The sequence below is a fragment of the Gobio gobio genome (genome assembly GCF_949357685.1).
Source record: "Gobio gobio genome assembly, chromosome: 25".
In the NCBI taxonomy this organism is placed as follows: Eukaryota; Metazoa; Chordata; class Actinopteri; order Cypriniformes; family Gobionidae; genus Gobio; species Gobio gobio.
Genome location: NC_137121.1, coordinates 16,801,307 through 16,813,331, shown reverse-complemented (window position 1 = coordinate 16,813,331; position 12,025 = coordinate 16,801,307). Strand labels below are relative to the sequence as shown.

Below are 12,025 nucleotides of genomic sequence, written 5' to 3'. Positions count from 1 at the left end.
TCTCCATTAACACTCCATCATCCTGATTCCATTGATTAAGGCAGTCTGATTAGAGCCCCATTACCGGAACCAGTAAATGAGCATAGGTGAAAATGAAGAGAAAAGGTGCATAAAGAAGCACTGGACAGGACTGTAATCCCCACGATGCTTGTGCTATACTAAAGCTCCCTACCGTCTAGTAGGGCTTCGTGGAATGATCTGAGAGCACAGAGTTTGCCTCAGTTTTGCACATCACAGAGATCACACTGTTAAATAATTCATAATGATGGCAGTAATTAGGAAGCGGTGGGGCCCACAGAACACAGCAGTTACTGGAAACACTTCCCTCTTCACCCATGACAGTTCCTCTACCCCTGAGTGCCAGCTCCTTGATTAGCAATGTGAGCCATTAGCACATCATAAAATTTCAGGTTGCATTAGGTAAACATTGATGGGTCTAACGGCAGGAGGAGGTTTAACTGCGGTCAATTTACAAAACGAATGCTTCTAATAACAACTAATACACCCTCTCCCGGATAAGAGCGAGTAATGCAACAAAGCTAGAATGTTCTTGTTATTAACATCAAAGCCGGCTAGTCTGCAAGCTGTTATTAGAAACATTTGTTTCATCTCTTAGAAGAAAAGTTTTTATAGATCCTACACTAGAGCAGACAGTTCTGTGGTTATGGCATGACCGTGACGTTAATAGTGGCGCTTGCTAAGCTAATATGCTAATGCTAATATTACTCTTGCATACTTTATTAGGGCTTTTTTGAACTTAGCATGTAAAACTGTTTTGCCCTAAATCTCCCGCAATTTTAATCAAACCTCAATATTGACAAGAAAAAACGAAAACCACTTGGTAACGTTACTTGGTATATTTTTTGGAAATATTTGAGGCCTAATTAAATATAATTGAATCTGTTAATATTAAAATAAATATTAACGTGAATATTCAAAATATGAAGCTATGTTTGCTTAAATGGCAAATACTCAAAGGCCAAATATAATTTAATATGGTAATATATATATTAGCATAAATATTAAAAAAATTAAGCTTAATTGACATACTTTAAGGCCAAATATAATTTCATTTATTATTAATATAAATATTAGCATATTTAAAAATGAATCTATATTTGCTTAATTGACATAGCCTACTTGAAGGCCAAATATAATTTAATTTATTATTAATATAAATACTAACATAAATATAAAAAAATTAAGCTTGCTTAATTGACATACTTGCAGGCCAAATATAATATCATTTATTATTTAAAAAAATGAAGCTATATTTGCTTAATTGACAATACTCAAAGGCCAAAAACTAATTTAATCTGTTAATATTCATATAAATATAAAAAAATTAAGCTATGTTTGCTTAATTGACAATTACTTGAAGGCCAAATATAGTTTGTTAACATTTATATAAATATCCATGTAAATATTTTACTTTTAAATAATAAAAGTGTGTTCAATATAGTTTTTGTTGTAGTTTCTAAAACAATAATATTGAGAATTGTGACATTTTAATTGGCATCTTTTACAGAAATTCTGATATTGTGACAACCCTACAATTAGACTTACCTGGTGGACGATAAAAAAATCTCAAATTGTCATTTGTATTTCCCACAGCCATAATCAGGGACAGAATATCATATTAACTTGGAGTCATACTGATGAGAAGAGGTAATTACCAATACAATTGCATAATCAAAATTATAAAAATAAATAATTAATAATAATGAAAAAGGTCAATCTTACTAGATTTTTTCAAATAGTTTTTTAATTACATAAATGTAGAAGCAATGCATTCCTGATGCTTACCTTGGATGGCTCTCATCTCTTGAATCTTCCTGACTTGCTTTAGCTGCTCTGTGTGTCTCATCGGCAATCAGCTCTCTCACTACCAGCTGTCAGTAATTGTGATCTCCACCTGCTAACTGGCAGGAGCATCGTTTCTATCATCAGTCCTCGTCGGCTGACTCCGGTAAAAAGCACAGCGTGACAAGTATCATTTGAAAAGTTTAGACCCCTCGCACCGATGTGAACCCAGGTCGCTCCACACGTCAGGAAGCCTTAGTGCAGCAGGACACTGATTAAAGAGCCATCAATCATCTTTTCTTGCAGATTGCAATTTTTCTATCCTTTTGTCAGCGAGCTCTGTATAGGATCTTTTACGCTCGACTGATCTCAGACTAGACGAGCATCAGTCATGTGTGGTCGGGCCTGATGACACGCCATCTAAAAAGAGTGAGGGGAATCATTTGAGCAAAAATTACAGTGAAAGCTCAGCTTCATCTTTGATCTCTCTCATTGCTCTGCTCATTCAGGGGGGGGAAAAAGAGTTGTGTTTTTGCCTTTGTACCTACAACAAAAACACTCTAAAAACTTCTAAAGCAGCAGCCTGACTGACATTTAAAAGGTTAGTTCACCCAAAAATGAAAATAATGTAATTTATTACTCACCCTCATGCCGTTCCACACCCGTAAGACCTCCGTTCATCTTCGGAGCACAAATGAGGATATTTTTGTTGAAATCCGATGACTCCGTGAGGCCTCCATAGAGAGAGCAAAGCAATTTACACTCTCAAGATCCATGAATGTACTAAAAACATATTTAAATAGGCTAAGTCCATGTGAGTATACTATTTAGTTTTAGTTTTTTTATACGGTTCAATATTAATATTATAAAGCCACGAGAATACTTTTGGTGCGCCAACAAAAAAAACAAAATAACGACTTATATAGTGATAACCGATTTCAAAAGGCTGTATGAAGCTTTGGAGCGTATCGAATCAGCGAGATTCAGCGGTTCGGAGCGCCAAAGTCACGTGATTTCAGCAGTTTTGTGGTTTGACACGCGATACATTCCGAAGCTTCATGAAGCAGTGTATTGAAATCGGTTATCACTATTTTAGTCGTTATTTAGTTTTTTTGGCGCACCAAAAATATTATCGTCGCTTTATAATATTAATATTGAACCACTGTACTCACATGGACTGCTTTAAATATGCTTTTAGTACATTAATGGATCTTGAGAGTATAAATTGCTTTGCTCTCTCTATGGAGGCCTTACTGAGTCATCGGATTTCAACAAAAATATCTTCATTTGTGTTCCGAAGATGAACGAAGGTCTTACGGGTGTGGAACGGCATGAGGGTGAAATGACATTATTTTCATTTTTGGGTGAACTAACCCTTTAACTTAATTTTCACAGACCGAAATATCATAAAGTACAAATAACTCTCCTAAAATGCAGTATATGGCTTGTTAATACCGGACGTAGCCTAAACTAATTTTTTAGTTCTTTTTGTTGATATGTTTCAACACCAAATTAAGCAGCAGGTTTGTTTTATTGTAATTGTTGAAATTATTTTCTTTACCCATATTGTGTTTTGCATTGCTTTATGTATTTATGTAATAGGTATATTTTATCGTCTGAATCAGTTTTCAGGCTAACATAACATAAATTAATTAGAATAAAATAACAAAATAGAACAGAACGAAATAAAAGGAATAGAATAAAATAGGATAAAACTAAATAGAATAGAATAAAATAGAAAATTTGTCTTTGCCATCACTGGAATACATTAAATCTTAAAATATAAAACAGTTATTTTAAGTTGTACTATTCTTTCACAATATTACTGTTGTTACTGTATATTTGATGGTGAGCTGAGCCTTTGTGACCCCCTTACTGACCCCAAACTTTTTTTGAAATGCTTCAAAGTTTTTGGCAGTATGTGGTTTTGGCAGAAATCATGACTCGAGTCTGTTATGCATTTCTTATATATTTTTATACAGTAAGATTTTACAATAAAATACCACAAAATAGACCCCATGCACTACACTTCAAACAATATTAGTGTATTACAATGTGTTATACAGATACATAAAACAGGACAATGTCAAAAATACTTGCCTCTCAACTAAAGTTTTCAACAAAAGCAGAACAATGTTCAAGGCTCATTTTATAACCAAATACTGCTCACACACGGTCACTTCTCATGCAGTGGAATTGACACTCTTCTTCTATCCAGGAGATCTTTTGTCTAAGGTGTCCGGGGTGTTTACTGCATTGAGTGTGTGCACACATTTAAAGTGACCTTTAACAGAATCGAGAGATCCCCACCCCCCCACCTCTCTCTCTCGTGCTTTCCTTTTCATTAAAGTTGTGAACTGGACCTTGCCGGGTGTCTCCATGGCTGAAATTTCACGGCATCCATTACGGGGAAGGAGGTGTCCTCAGGGAATTACAGGAGCCTTGGCTACCGCCGGCCGTGCTCTGACTAACCCACTGCCAGAGAGAAAAATTAGGGTTAGCCGAGGAGAACTCAAATCAGATCAGATGCCGAAAATCATATTTAAAGCTCAGACAAAATACGCATCGTCGGAGGAGACGAAATCCAATTCCCTGAAGTGCTGCACTGTCATCATGACTATATTGTCACAATGGTCCTCTTAGCGCCTAAATGGCTCGATTTTGCCTTCAAATCAATTGCGATTGTGCCACAGCTGCAAAAATCAGCAGAAATCTTCACGATACCCTTTCATCGACCTCATATTTCCCTAAAATGTCTTGTTTTTGCTCGTCTTCCGAGTTTCGAGACCCTATAAGAGTTTTTTCGCTCCCCTTTTGTTTGAGATCACGGTGGCTCAGGGAGCTTAACATGGTTGAGGAGGACAGGGATTGTGAATTATTGAAGATGTGTAGTCTGTGCTCCTGAGAGGTCAAAGATTTGCAAACAAGATTTCAGGACAGTAATGTGTGAAAAGCCTTAAAAAAAAGGAAACGAGGTTGATGAAAATGACAGTGTTAACCTAAAAGAGTCTTAATGGAATTCACACAAACGAGCCATTACACTGGGCTTTAGCTGCGGTTTCTGCCAAAACATGAAATAACTTTTCACAAGCACTTTGACTCCAATAGCGCCATATGATGAGAAATCAAGTCTTCTTTGTACTATGAAAACATACTGTAACTTTCAGAGCTAAACAGTTGCTTTCCACTTCTAAAAAGAAAACAAAATCATCTACTGAACTCCAAAATCTCAGAACAGTAGAAAACAGTAGAACATTAGTCAAAGTCATGGGTTCGATTTCAAGGGAAAGCATGACCACATTTAATGGATTAGACCTTCAATGCAATGCAAGTCATTTAGGATAAAAGCATCTGCTAAATGCATAAATATGGACATAACATATGACCATTTACACCTATTTGGTGTTTAGACACTTATGGCTCACCACAGTGAGAGAATAAGGTGGAAGTAGGATACTTTTATTCCTAAACGGCAAAATAAATAACAATAAGATTAAAATATGGCAAAGTGTGTGTATTTTTTGTAACTATGAAAAGAATGTACATTTAAAATGTGTGTGTAATACAAAACTTGATGAGTAAAGTTTGTGAACAAACTTTGATGTTGGCTTGAGAGAGATAGCTTAAATAGACTGAAGTTTTGAAGGTTTTAAGGGGTTTTATATTTGAGTTTTCAGCTCAAAGTTTGAAGGTTTTAAGTCTTATATGCAAGTACATATCACATTGCTAGCATGCATGCATAGATAGATAGAAAGATAGAGAGAGAGAGAGAGAGAGTTTAAAAAGATTGAAGTTTGAAGGTTTTAAGCGGCTTTAAATTTGAGTTTTCAGCTCAAAGTTTGAAGGTTTTAAGTCTTTCAGAAAAATTGTTTGGTATGTGGTTGCTAGGGTATTCGAAGTGTTTGCTAGGATGTGTCTATGTGGTTGCTAGGGTGTTGCTGTGTGTTTTACGGTTGCAAGGGTATTCTGGGTGGTTGTTAGGATGTTGCTATGCGGTTGCTAGTACATATCACATTGCTAGCATGCATGCATAGATAGATAGAAAGATAGATAGATAAAGAGAGAGAGAGAGAGAGAGAGAGAGAGAGAGAGAGAGAGAGAGTTTAAAAAGATTGAAGTTTGAAGGTTTTAAGCTTGAAGCAGTTTTAAATTTGAATAAGTTTTCAGCTCAATTTTAAATCTTTCAGAAATATAGTTTGGTATGTGGTTGCTAGGATGTGTCTATGTGGTTGCTAGGGTGTTGCTGTGTGGTTTACGGTTTACAAGGGTATTCTGGGGGTTGCTAGGGGGTTGCTAGTACATATCACATTGCTAGCATGCATGCATAGATAGATAGAAAGATAGATAGATAAAGAGAGAGAGAGAGAGAGTTTAAAAAGATTGAAGTTTGAAGGTTTTAAGTCTTTCAGAAAAAATTGTTTGGTATGTGGTTGCTAGGGTATTCAAAGTGTTTGCTAGGGTGTGTCTATGTGGTTGCTATGGTGTTGCTGTGTGTTTTGCGGTTGCAAGGTTATTCTGGGTGGTTGTTAGGATGTTGCTATGCGGTTGCTAGTACATATCACTTTGCTAGCATGCATGCATGCATAGATAGATAGGAAGATAGATAGATAAAGATATATATATATATATATATATATATATATATATATATATATATATATATATATATATATATATATATATATATATATATATGAGAGAGAGAGAGATTAAAATTGGTTTTTAGGGTGTTGCTATGTGGTTGCTAGTACATATCGCATTGCTAGCATAGTTAGAAATATTGATAAATAAATAGATAGAGGGCAATGAGCCTTTTAACTTGCAAAATAGATACCATTAACATTTGAATATGCTTTATATTATTTATATTATATCTGGAAGAATACCCAGTCCTGAATCCAAGAGTAAATTGAAAGATTTACTTGACTGCTTCTGAGGACCTCTAAAACATGAGCAAATGTAATTATTAACAGGCTGTTAGTGAATCTAGGTCTCCGAACACTCCTCAAAAAACAAATCGAGCTGTTGAAATTCAAATAAAGTGCTAATGGTAAGCTCAACATTACCTCAACAAGCGAATGCCAGCGGGCGATGGGTTTGCGTGGGTATGTGAGCATCTCATTCCAGTGATCGCGTCCCAAACTCTGAGCTCTGTTTCCCACGTGGCACACACCAATAACCTCATTGTGACCTACGCTGTGAATGACAAGAGTATACCCATGCTTAAAATGTGACAGCTGAACCATGACGGCCCAAAAATGACGGTGTCTTTTTCCAACTTTAAAGTGCCGTCTACCCCTTCAGCAACAAAAATATGTTTTTTGCAAACTATTTTTATATCTTTCATCACAAGGACACTAGAACTCTTTGTCTCCATCCAATTCATTCTCTGCTCTCTTGCTTTTGCAGCAGTAGCGATGAGACACTGAAATGCCGCGGTTCGTACTTCTCAAACAGGACAGTGATCTAAATCTGATACGAATCTCTCGCTGCATTGGGAATATACAGCTCAGGCTGTTCCTCAGATCACCCACCAGCACTAAGAATAAACGTCTATAGTCTCTAAGCACTGTGCTTGGCAAAAATTAAAAGCATATTTAATTTAAATGAGGCTCCTTTTCAGTTCAAATTTGACACTGTATGCTCACTAGCTCCCACCACGCTGCTAGCTGTATGTTTAGATTAGCTCTGCTAAAACTGAAGGACTAATAATAGTGTTGGGGGAGCGACTTTGACAGGACTGGTTTATCTAACCAGACCAAGCTGGTGTATGATGGACGGGACGCTTGCATATGTCGATCGTCAAGCTACAAAAAAGTAGTAGTACAAGATGATAACAAAAGTTAGCTAGCTATACTAAAGCTATGCAAGGGGTTACAAGTATATTTACAGACATTAAACTAAAACTAAAAATGTACTAGCAAATGCAATTAAAAACTTTAAAACATCCTAATTTATATAAATGGGTCAAAACATAGTAATAAACAGCAGAATTCAACAAAATACAGTGCATGAAGTCATTTGGGAACAAACCAATTATCTAAAATGAATTAGACTTCCCAATGCTCTGCTGTAAATGTGACAGTGATGTAATACTATGATGTTATGTCGCTAGTTTTAAGATAATGCTAATAAAACACATTAATACCTTACCGGTCATAGTCCATGACTGCTATTAAAAGACTTATTTGGTCAATGTTCTCAGGTGGAACATCAAAAACAATGGCTTCATTGTAGACTGGATTGAGTGTGTTCCTTTTTGTTGACGTTTTCCTTTTCTTCAGTCTCCGGCCGTCACACATTATAGAAACCTTTACATAAGGATCTTAAAAGGACAGAAGAGAAGAAGAACATGAATAGTTGCAGAGCTGAATTAAAAATGCCTTTTTGTTTTCGAATTATTCAAATGAATATAAATTGGGGTTCAAACAGGACGGAGGAATTGCAATTCAAATTTAGGAAAGTCATTTAAAAGGATTGTATATACACACACACACACACACACACACACACACACACACACACACACACACACACACACACAGTACTGTGGAAAAGTCTTAGGCCCATTAGTCTCGGACCGTTGGCTGAATGTCTGACGCATCTGGCACACTTATCTGGAAACACTTCAGGAGTTTCAAAGTCGTCATCTGATTGGTTGAATTCTACAGGATGTCCGTTTGACGTGTGGGTTGCATTCTTTAACAGTCCGCCTGGAAACAAATGCCGTGACGCCAAAGCCCCTCATTGAAGAAGAACGCCATTGTGTTTACAACTGTGACAATGAGCGCTTACCAGGTTCAACTAAATGCTGGATTTTCAAAAGTATGTGAAGTTCGCGGCTCCATTGTTGCAATAAACTTGCACAACGTTCTTGAATTAATGATTTGTAAATGCACACCGGTCTATTATTGCAGGGACATCGACTTTACATTTTCACGCCTCTAAACATGACGCGGAACAAAACAAACTGTAATTGGTTGTGTTACATGTCAGTCAAAAATCCTCTTGGGAGGTCCTTGACCAATGAAAGCTGCCATGGAGTCCAGACCTTCTGCCGTCAGTCTGAAGGTCTGGCTATGCAGGACTATAGCCACATTAGTATTTTCGCCCCCCAAAAAAAAGGTTTTAAACCAGTTATTTATACCTTTTTTCTATAGTGCGTTAGAAGGATATATCAGTTTACATTTCCAAACATTCCTTTTGCCATTCATTTTAATAATCCAATTTTTGTAACACAAGGAGTCTGACAACATTCTCCACACGGAAATCTGATATTTCCTACTGACACTACAGCAAAATATATAAATAACTGGCTTAAAACCATTTATTGGTGAAAATACTAACATGCCTAAGACTTTTGCACAGTACTGTATATACACACACACACACACATACATATATTGTATTGTATGTATACATTTCTCAATGTTAAGTGGTCTCTTAAATTTTTTCCAGAGCTGTACATTTATATATATATATAATATTGTATTGTATGTTTTTATGTGTATATATTATATACATACATATATATATATGTATATCAGAATATATACACTGATTAGGCATAACATTATGACCAATAATAGTATATTCCATATATATTCCTAATATTAGTGTTGGCCCCCCTTTTGCTGCCAAAACAGCCCTGATCCGCCGAGGCATGGACTCCACTAGATCCCTGAAGGTGTGCTGTGGTATCTGGCACTAAGATGTTAGTAGCAGATCCTTTAAGTCCTGTAAGTTGCGAGGTGGGGCCTCCATGGATCGGACTTGTTTGTTCAGCACATCCCACAGATGCTCGATTGGACTGAGATCTGGGGAATTTGGAGGCCAAGTCAACACCTCAAACTCTATGTTGTGCTCCTCAAACCATTCGTGAACCATTTTTGCTTTGTGGCAGGGCGCATTATCCTGCTGAAAGAGGCCACAGCCACCAGGGAATACCGTTTCCATGAAAAGGTGTACATGGTCTGCAACAATGCTTAGGTATGTGGTACGTATCAAAGTAATATCCACATGAATGGCAGGACCCAAGGTTTCCCAGCAGAACATTGCCCAAAGCATCACACTGCCTCAACCGGCTTGCCTTCTTCCCATAGTGCATCCTGGTGCCGTGTGTTCCCCAGGTAAGTGACGCACACACATCCACGTGATGTAAACGAAAACATGATTCATCAGACCAGGCCAGCTTCTTCCATTGCTTCGTGGACCAGTTCTGATGCTCATGTGCCCACTGTTGGCGGTGGACAGGGTTCAGCATGGGCGCCCTGACTGGTCTGCGGCTATGCAGCCCCATACGCAAAAAAAAGTGATGCACTGTATATTCTGACACCTTTCTATCAGAACCACCATTAACTTCTTTAGCAATTTAAGCTACAGTAGCTTGTCCGTTTGATCTGACCACACGGTGTGCTTCTAACACATCAACTTTGAGGACAAAATATGTTCACTTGCTGCCTAATATATCCCACCCACTAACAGGAGCTGTGATAAAAAGATAATCAGTGTTAATCACTTCACCTGTCAGTGGTCATAATGTAATGCCTGATCGGTGTATAAATATATATATTTGGTCATATATATATATATATATTTGGTCATATATATATATACACACACACACATACATACATACATACATACATACATACATACATACACACACACACCCATACATAAATGAACGGAAAAGAAATTCTGGATTTTGCCCAACCCCACTTAGCACTACTTGTGTATGTAAAATCTCCTGCCACATTCTCAAGCGTTTAGTCGATTAAATCAATGCTCTTTTAGAGAGCCCAGGGCGCCCTATGTTTTAACATGTCATGATGACACCAAAAATCATTACTGCAGAGACAATAAGTCATGTAGAGGTGAGGGTGGTGAGGAGCCTACCAGACGCTCCTGTGATGTCCATGGCTTTAAGATTTCTGGCTTTAATTATCGTTATTGTCAATCGGCCGGCAGTTGGCAAGTAACAAAGAGAGAACATCAGATCTCCCAGATCCACATTATCCTAGAAGAGACACAGCAAAACAGAATACATTAACTGAACGAATAATATGAGCTGATTTAGTGCACATCAAATAACACTTACAAAGGCTTCTTTGAGCTTCTGGTCATTATAACTGTCTATTTATTCCTTCATTCCTTAGCAGTGTGCGGTGTCATATAAACAAACTTTAACTTGGGAACAACTTCCACAGAAATTGCTTTTTAAACTCTCTTAGGGATCATACCATGGAAAACATGTTTCTGTCCTTAAAGGGTTAGTTCACCCAAAAATGAAAATTCTGTCATTAATTACTCACCCTCATGTCGTTGGACACCCGTAAGACCTCCGTTCATATTCGGAACACAAATGAAGATATTTTAGTTGAAAGCTGATGCTGAGAAAGGCTTCACACAGGCCTCCATTGGCATTCAGTACATTGACACTTCCAAGATCCATGAAAGGCACTTAAAACGTCGTTACAAAGTCTATCTCACCACAGTGGCTCTACAATAATCATACAATGCGACGACAATAGTTTTTGTGCGCAAAAAAAAATCAAAATAACACCTTTATCCAACTTGTTCTCGACTTCCGTGTATGCCTCCACGACGCATGCGCGAGAATATGACGCAGATCCGGCGTTCGGACATATGACCCAGAAGCGATTTGTTTACGAGCAGAGGAAGACGCGCGTGTCTAAGCTGTTGGATTCTACATTGATCGTGCTTTAGGTCTCGGCGTAGTGCTCAAAATGGGGTTAAAGTGTGTATTTCATCGATTCCCGAACACCGGCGCTACGTCATATTCTCGCGCATGCGTCGTGGAGGCACACACGGAAGTCGAGAACAAGTTGGATAAAGGTGTTATTTTGATTTTTTTTTGCGCACAAAAACTATTGTCGTCGCATTGTATGATTATTGTAGAGCCACTGTGGTGAGATAGACTTTGTAACGACGTTTTAAGTGCCTTTCATGGATCTTGGAAGTGTCAATGTACTGAATGCCAATGGAGGCCTGTGTGAAGCCTTTCTCAGCCATCAGCTTTCAACTAAAATATCTTCATTTGTGTTCCGAATATGAACGGAGGTCTTACGGGTGTCCAACGACATGAGGGTGAGTAATTAATGACAGAATTTTCATTTTTGGGTGAACTAACCCTTTAAGTGCAAATCTCGCTGCCATGATGCCAAGGTGGTGTTGGTGGTTGCCAACATGTTGCTATGCA

At 37.6% G+C, this 12,025-nt stretch overlaps 1 protein-coding gene across 1 annotated transcript in view; it reads right to left on the bottom strand.

Moving 5' to 3' along the window:
- Positions 1 to 3,758: 3,758 nt before the first annotated feature.
- syt9b (synaptotagmin IXb) overlaps positions 3,759 to 12,025 on the bottom strand; it is a 35,987-nt gene continuing 27,720 nt past the window's right edge. Inside the window, exons 4-7 of the mRNA XM_079809382.1 lie at positions 10,702 to 10,822; positions 7,957 to 8,128; positions 6,870 to 6,999; positions 3,759 to 4,278 (exon numbers count right to left, since the gene is read on the bottom strand). Of these exons, the coding sequence (XP_079665508.1) occupies positions 4,207 to 4,278; positions 6,870 to 6,999; positions 7,957 to 8,128; positions 10,702 to 10,822 (495 nt within the window). The 3' untranslated portion in view covers positions 3,759 to 4,206. The remainder of the gene's footprint in view (positions 4,279 to 6,869; positions 7,000 to 7,956; positions 8,129 to 10,701; positions 10,823 to 12,025) is intronic.